Here is an 8,690-nt window from a genome sequence, read left to right on the forward strand (position 1 = left end):
CGATCTCCAGTTTTTGTGCCTTTACAGCTCAGAACTTAACTAAAACAAAAACATACACATCGTGCCTATTTATTCAAAAGCATGCATTGATATAGATTGATCGATCATAGATGTTAATATAAAAGATTGAAAACAAAGCAAATTAAAGCGTGACGTTCTTGACAAGGAAAACGTAGTGAAAGTAATTCCAACAAAAATGGCTCCAATTTGACTGGAGAAAGGTTCGTGATCGTATTATGCTTGCATATGCATGTATTTAGCGAAGGAAAACGTTAAAAAGTGTTTCTTTATACAAAAAAAATAAAAGGAAATATAAACCTAATGTTTTTAACAACGTTTTTCATTTTTAAAATTATTTTTATCTCTCTTACAACTTTTTGTATCCCCATTACTTTCCTACTTTCCGTCACTATTTTATCTTGTTACATCACTTGACACTATATATTTTACTATTTTATTCTTTTTATTTCTTTCCTACTCAACAAGGCATGTACACCTAAATAGATAAAAAAAAAACCCTTTTTGTTGATTAAAAAATTGTTGCTACCAACCATCTTTTGTGAAAAGTTCTTTGTAACGAATTGTATGTACGATTTAGTAATCACTCCATCCATTTTTCTTGCTAACAAAAAAATGGTAAGATTATAATTTTTTTTTCATTTAAAGTCTGTATAAATTTATTGTTTACATAAATTATAGTTGAAAAAACATAAATTTATGGACTAAAAATAAATAAAATATCTTAAGCAAACAAAAATTAAAAAACAGAGAGTAGACAACTAATTCTTAAACACACCCTCAGTCAACCCCACCAATTCATTAGAGTTCATTCCCCGATCCTTTTTACATCATTTACCAATTTTTATTTTTTTTTCACTCAAAGACAATCCTTTTTCTCGTTGACCCAAAAAGAATCACTTGGTGGTAGATTCCAAATCCCCATACAACTGCTTTCAATTTTTTAATGAAAAAGATTTAGATCCAAATGATGTCATTTACTGGTGGGACCCAGTGGTCAAAAACCTGCTAGCATCCAATCCCATGCTTAAAATTCGTAACCCACTATCCTTATATTAACAGAACACAACACAAAAATAATACAAATAATTTCTCTGAAATTTCTCTCTGCACTCAAATTCGTGGCCTTACTTTTTCCATTTACACTCACTCACGCACGAGCTTCAAAACCAAAACCAAACTCTGTTCTAACCTCCAAACTTTTATGCCATTCATGACTCATAACATCATAGAAAAAGAAGAACTACTCACGAACCGCGACCACCACCGACAATAAAAGGACAACAACGTCAGTGTTTAAAAGCATGAAAATGCTGCCACCTCCCACCGCCGGAGGTGCCTCCCACAGCGGCGCCGGTGACCGCACCGTGGTGGTGGGCATGAAGATGGACTCTCACAGCACCGAGTTGCTCACTTGGGCTCTGTTCAAAGTGGCTCAGCCCGGTGATGTTGTGCTTGCTCTTCATGTTCTTGGGAATGATGGTATAAACAAAACCATCATATGTGTTTCTTTGGATGAAACTTACACACATTTTTTAAGTGTTTTTGGTGTTGTTCTTCTACCAGAATTGGAGTTTCATCTCGGTAATCAGCATAATAGACGTTTGTGTAAAGATTATTGAGGTGAAATTGTAATTCGGATTGGAAAACAACATCAAAAGTGTCAATGGAACTAAATAAGTTTTGTTCTGTTTCTTTTTTTGTTTATTTATGAATTTGTTTTTCTATTGGAGTTTGACATTTTTTTTTATCTTTTGGTGAAATGGGTTGGTGTAGAAATTGTGAATCGAGAAGGGAAATCCTCGTTGTTTTCACTTGTCAAAGCATTTGACTCTATTCTTGCCGTTTATGAAGGATTCTGCAATTTGAAACAGGTTGTGTTTCTCAGCATCTCTTACTACTAACTCTCTCTGAGTCATATTCTCAAAGTTTTAAATTGTGTCGGTGGTTTTTTCACTATTTTTTATATTGCAAAAAATGTTGATAAATGCATGGGGCCGCAATGTTTCAATCACAAAGACCCGACTTTTTTAAAAACGTTGCATATTCTTGATATTATGTAGGACACGCAAATTTAAAACTGTAACTCAAGTTACAAATCATGTTTTGGCCTAAGGTGCGAGGGAAATTGATGTTTTGAATGGATGAAAAGTGACTTTTTTTATTTAATCTTTATGTTGGTGTGGTTATTCAGGTGGATCTTAAGTTCAAAATATGCCGGGGTTCATCAGTGAGGAGAATTTTGGTTCGAGAAGCGAATGCTTATTCTGCAACACACATCATAGTTGGAAGTTCTCAAGGTCTTCATATAATTCGGCCATGTATATCTGTGGCAAGGTACTGTGCTAAGAAGTTACCAAAGGATTGTTGGGTTCTTGCTGTTGATAATGGGAAAATCGTGTTCAAGAGAGAAGGGTCACCCGCAACTCGTGCTGAATTGAAAGGTTTTTTTAAAGATTTTTCCTTTTTCTGTGTTGTGATGTTGAAATTGTTAATCTCATAGGCATGTAAAGAAAAAACAATCTTTTAATATTTATTTTAGCTTCATCGTTGGACCAACCCTATATTGCAGGACTTGACCAGGATCACAAAACTCGGTTGCTCGGTTCGATTCATAGGACAATCAGCAAGGGTTCAAAAGTGCTAGATGATGATGGTACAGGGATTCATGAAAAGGGTTGTGGTAATGGTGAATATTCAGATCACAGTTTGGCTAAGGCTTTTTTGGATTCTAAAGAATTCGTTGAGAAGAAGAGGTGCTCTATTTGTGCTTCAGAAGAAGAGTCTTGTGGTGATGCTTCTGATGAGAATAACCCTTTGGCAATAGTGCCTGTGCAGACCAACGATGCTGCTTCTAAACCAGGTTGGCCGCTGCTTCGTAAGACAATTGCATCTGACAAGAAATGTTCCGAAAAATCACTGTTGCGCCAGATCTCGGTGGTACAATGGGCAATGCAGCTACCCTCTAGAGATCTTTCATATGCTGCACATCAAGACCATAAAGCAAACAATTGTGACCAAAATAAGGATCAGTTTTTGGCTCTGGATAGCAAGAGTGGTGCTCTTGTTCCAGTGGATGCCGAAATAGGAACTGCTTCTTCGCCTGAACGCAATTCGAGAAGCATTCCTAAGGAATTGGAGGGCCTTCATGAGAAATATTCTTCCACTTGCAGATTGTTTGAGTACCAAGAACTTGTATTGGCAACATCAAATTTCTTGCCAGGTGTCTGTGTATTTTATCTTGTACTTGTTTGACTCTTTGAGATCAATTTGTCCAAAAGAAAAAGGCTTATTTTTAACATGTTTTTTTTTTCTTGTATGTTTTCAGAAAATTTGATTGGGAAAGGAGGAAGTAGTCAGGTTTATAGAGGTTGCCTTCCTGATGGCAAGGAACTTGCTGTTAAGATCTTAAAGCCATCTGATGATGTTTTGAAGGAGTTTGTTCTAGAAATAGAAATTATCACTACCTTAAATCACAAAAACATTATTTCCCTCCTTGGATTCTGCTTTGAAGATGGCAATCTTCTTTTGGTCTATGATTTCTTATCAAGAGGAAGCCTTGAAGAGAATCTCCATGGTACACTACATTATTATATAACCTTTACCCATTAAGTGGCCTTGTTAACTTACTAATTTCTTCTTTTTATTTCATGACAAAATAGGTAATAAGAAAAATCCACTTGTGTTTGGTTGGACTGAGAGATACAAGGTGGCAATGGGTGTTGCTGAGGCTTTGGAGTATCTGCATAATAATGAAGGCCAATCTGTGATCCATCGCGATGTAAAATCATCAAATGTGTTGCTATCTGAGGATTTTGAACCCCAGGTAATTCATCTTTCAATTGGTTGAATTTCATATTTTGAATAATTTGTACATGTCAGGCTTAGGCCTCATGCTGTTTTGTTGAATTTTAATACAGCTCTCTGACTTTGGACTTGCTAAATGGGCATCAACCTCATCATCACATATAATTTGCACAGATGTTGCTGGAACCTTTGGGTTTGTACTTACAATTCTCACATAACTGATCATTCATACATGCAGCTGAGGAATTGCATTTTAAATAGTTCTAATTTCTAACACACTAATTTTTGCAGTTACATGGCTCCTGAATACTTCATGTATGGCAAAGTAAATGACAAGATTGATGTCTATGCATTTGGTGTAGTGCTTCTTGAGCTTCTTTCAGGGAGAAAGCCCATAAGTGGTGATTATCCCAAAGGTCAAGAGAGCCTTGTCATGTGGGTATGTCTATGCAATATTATAGTTTATCATCTACTCTGTTACTACTTATGTATTCACATGAATTGGGGGAAAAATAATGGATAAATAACTTTTGCAGGCAAGTCCAATTCTAAATAGTGGAAAGGTGTTACAAATGTTAGATCCAAGTTTGGGTGAGAACTATGATCATGAAGAGATGGAAAGGATGGTCTTGGCAGCTACACTTTGTATCAGACGTGCTCCAAGGGCTAGGCCTCTAATGAGCCTTGTAAGTTATCTAAAAATTATAATTGGAGTCCTCCCTATGCCGTAGAAATGACAAGAAAAAATGTTTTGTTACAATTGGGGAGCTTTTTCTTGTGGAAAAGGACTTAACCTTGACCGTATTTGGAAAAATCTGTTCATAAGAACTTCTAAGAATAAAACGAGAAGTTAAAATTGTGCTTCTCCCACAAACTAAAATCAGCATATGCATGCCAGATTTTGGAGAAGTTAAGCGCATAAATTGATTTTAGCTTATGAAAGAAGCTTAACTTATTTTATTTTCTTTTTTCTTTCTCTTATAAGTTTTTATGGAAAAGTTTATCCAAACAAGACACTTATCTATCTTTTGCTTATCCAATATCATGTGGCACTTCAGTTCAAATAACACAATCCTAGACTTCTTCGTATTTGAACATCACTTCATTTCATATTGTTAATGTTTTATTTTTTCTATTGGACTACAGATCTCTAAGCTCCTTGGAGGTGATCCTGATGTGATCAAGTGGGCAAGACTAGAAGCTAATGCTTTGGAAGCACCAGAAATGCTTGATGGTGAAGCTTGTCCACCTTCCAATTTGCAGTCACATCTCAACCTTGCATTGCTTGATGTGGAGGACGACTCGCTCTCCATGTGCAGCGTTGAGCAAAACGTCTCGTTGGAGGACTACTTGAGAGGCCGGTGGAGTCGCTCATCAAGCTTTGATTAAGCAAACTACTAGCAAATTGCTAGAAGAATAAGAAGGATTGTGTTTTTTGAAATCTAAATCCTTTTGTAGATAATTTTGCCGTGTTGCATGTGCTGTGAATGTTTTTATAGATGGGTTTAGGATGAGAGGTTGTTTGTGTGTGCCCTCCTCCTTCCCTTGATTGTCAAGGAAACTATGCCTTGTAATTTGTAAGGCTAGATATCCTTTGTCGTTTTACTTTAATTACTTGGTGCTAGTTTCAATCCTTAATCTCAATTTGATTGAGTGTAATATGTTCTGGTGCGAAGAATAAAAGATGAAAAAGTTGTATCTTAAAACTACATAATGAGTACTGTTCTCATGCATTTTAATCAAGTTAATGGCAATTTCTTCTCTGGTGTTTGGATTGTTTCCTTTCGCTGTGTTTCAACCCGGTTGTGTGTTTCCTAATACGTTTAGGATTATTTGGTTGTAATTGTGATCTATGAAGCATAGATGTTTGCTATCAACCATAGATTGCGTTTTTAAGGGGGGAAAATGTCAATTGTGTAGAAATATTATTAAATGATGTCGAATAATTCATGTAATTGATCTTACTTAATGAAATGAGATTGTTGTTTTCCTGTTGAAATATTCTTGAAATAATATAAGGTATACCTTTGGACTTAAATATAAGTAAAAATAAATTAATTCAACACCAATTAAGAAAATTAGTTCATATCATTTAACTTTTTTATGGTACATCATTTAATTTACTAATCTTAATTAAAAATAAAGTTATTTCTAACATATCTTTTATTATAACTTGAAATCATAAATAAACAAAAGTCATTAAAATAAAATTGTAGTTAAATAAAAGATGTTGTAAGAATGATCTTTAAATAAGGTGATGATATTAGTTAGATTTCCTTATAGAAGTATTAGCGGAATCTAGAGTTAGGTTTGTGTGTAAGCTCGTTTGCGAAGTTCACAAATCACAAAGCCCACCACCCACGAAACCCACCCCGCATTTTAAACAAGCTTTAGCAAGCCCACACCAATCTCACATAGTCCGTGGGTTTAGCGGGTCAACCCGCATTAGAGAAAAACAATTACAAATTAAAAAATAAAATTTTAAAATATAAAATTTGACCCATTTTAAAAACTATGAAATGTTTAATAAAAAATTTATTTGCCAAAATTAGTAACATAATTCGCATCTTAAATCACCTAAAAAGTATTTATTTACATTGTGTTTAGTTAATTTATGATTCTATATCAAATCAAAATATTTTATCATGATTCATCAACCATTTAACAATATATAAAAAACTTAAATTCTATATATTTTTTAATTTTATTTTTACTCAATTCATAATCTTATTTATTTGAATTTTATATTTTATATTAAATTATAAAAAGTCTATGGGACCCGCAAAACCCATGGGTAAAACCCGCTTAACTCATGAGTTAAATGAATTGGGCTAAAAAAAATCCACAATTTAAAAAGGCTCTAAAAAAGAGATCCGTGTACCGTGCAAGTTTTGCGGGTGGCTCATGGGCTCAAACCCATTTTGTCTTGCTCTAGTGGCACCCTCTATGCTACTCTCTTCCTAAGACTCTCTATAATTGGTGAAAATTTATTGAAAATCATCATTTTTGATAAGTTTTGCTTCTCATTTAATGAATCTTTCTCTTGGTCTATATTAAATGAGAAGCGAAATGTACTAAAATTGATGATTTCAATAAATTTTAACCAATCATAAAGAAAGTCTTTGAGGGAGAGTGTTAGAGAAAATGTCACTAACATCCCTCTTTGATTATATTTAAGTCCATCACAAGACTATTTTTTTTCTTATATTTTTTTATTCATAAGAAGCGAAGACTGTATTGAGAGTTTACAATAACTCATACATCATGTTCAACCAACTGAACTAAACTTTTCAATTTTTCTTCTTATATTTGAATAAAGTGAGAGAGTACTACCGTCATGATTTATGATGAATGCAAAGATTTACTTCTTAATTGGGTTGATCAATGCAAAGAGGACATTTGTTTCATACTCTCTTACTATTGAATCCAACACCTCTTATTATATTTCGGAAAGCCCATTATGAAATGTAATTTTCCATTTCAAAATGGATATTTATAAAAACAATGGGAGGTGCAAATACACATAAGGGTTGCAAGATTCAAATGCCTACAAAGTGTCACTTGGTTGATCTACTAGTTGCTAATGTTTGCATAGCTGCATTCATTTCCTAAACCACCCCAATGTTTCTTCTCCTCAATTTTGTTTTCCGTAGTGGGCTTAGTAGGCTATATCCATGGTTTTGAAATCCAGGCAGACTAGATCGCCCGATTTGATTGGGAAACAGTCACATGTCCAATCCAATGCTTCCTAAAAATTGGTGTGTCCTTAAACCATCTTAAAACCGTTGAACTGGTTGAAAACCAATAAAATCTGATGGGTTAATCGGTTTTACCAATTTCACTTAAAACTATTTTTTTTAACTTTCAGAAGACGTTGTTTTGGTTTTTTTTTTTAAAAAAGAAATATTATGAATTATGACACTTTTAAGTGAAGTTTACTTTTTTATTATTATTATTATTATCAATTTATGCATATTGTGTTATTTTTTGTTCAATATTACTAGGATATTATATTAAAACATTAAAAAAATATTTTATTAAAATCGATTTGACGATTAACCCTTTAACTAGTGTGTTCACCGGTTCAATGACCGGTCCAATTTTGAGAACATTAGCTATATCAAATAATGGATAGTTTACAAGAAATTACCTAATTCATCTCATTTTTTGATTGGTACATCCCTAAATTTTCTAATATCTCCTTCTTACCCTTCCTCTCCCAAGCAAACCTCCATGACCACCTCATCCCACCTCCACCTCAGCCAAACACTATTACCATAACCACCAAATGCCACCTCCATACCGCACAAAATCTACCATCGTGCTGCCACCCAACCATCCACCATCGCCACACTTATCATTGTGACACAAAAATCTCCACACCACATCACCCTCAAATGTATCATGGATGGAGTAATTTGTGATACATTTGTATGTATTATAAATTAGTAATCCATAATGCATGTGTATTTATTACATTTTTATAATAATAATAATAATAATAATAATAATAATTTATCTTCTATTTATTTATTTATAAGTATATAACTGCATGATACACCCCAACTTTCTTTCAAATATTCTGTAATTTAATTCTCTTAAAAATTTATTTAATTCTGAATTTTCTTAACCTTAATTATATAATAAAATATTATTCTCCTAAAATTAATTTATTTTTATTTTATACGTTCAATATAAATTAGTGGTCTATAAATTTAAAACTAAATCATTATTAGTACCATACATTTGGATTGTTGGAATAACACATTTGAACAAGACTACTCTACCTGTTGTGGGTAAAGCTTTCCCCTACCAAGTGCTCAATTTTTGCCAAACTCTTTCCTTAATATAGTTGAAAGTAGATT

General features: G+C 33.5%; 1 protein-coding gene across 1 annotated transcript; it reads left to right on the plus strand.

Moving 5' to 3' along the window:
• The first annotated feature begins 1,078 nt into the window (after positions 1–1,078).
• Positions 1,079–5,588, plus strand: LOC114382255 (probable receptor-like serine/threonine-protein kinase At5g57670). The gene is made up of 10 exons (XM_028341539.1): positions 1,079–1,500; positions 1,795–1,892; positions 2,213–2,462; positions 2,591–3,241; positions 3,347–3,595; positions 3,681–3,844; positions 3,939–4,018; positions 4,117–4,264; positions 4,362–4,511; positions 4,972–5,588. The coding sequence occupies exons 1-10, from the start codon at positions 1,323–1,325 to the stop codon at positions 5,212–5,214; spliced, it is 2,211 nt and encodes a 736-aa protein (XP_028197340.1). The 5' UTR covers positions 1,079–1,322; the 3' UTR covers positions 5,215–5,588.
• Positions 5,589–8,690: the final 3,102 nt, after the last annotated feature.

The sequence above is a fragment of the Glycine soja genome, chromosome 13 (genome assembly GCF_004193775.1).
Source record: "Glycine soja cultivar W05 chromosome 13, ASM419377v2, whole genome shotgun sequence".
NCBI classification, from domain to species: Eukaryota; Viridiplantae; Streptophyta; class Magnoliopsida; order Fabales; family Fabaceae; genus Glycine; species Glycine soja.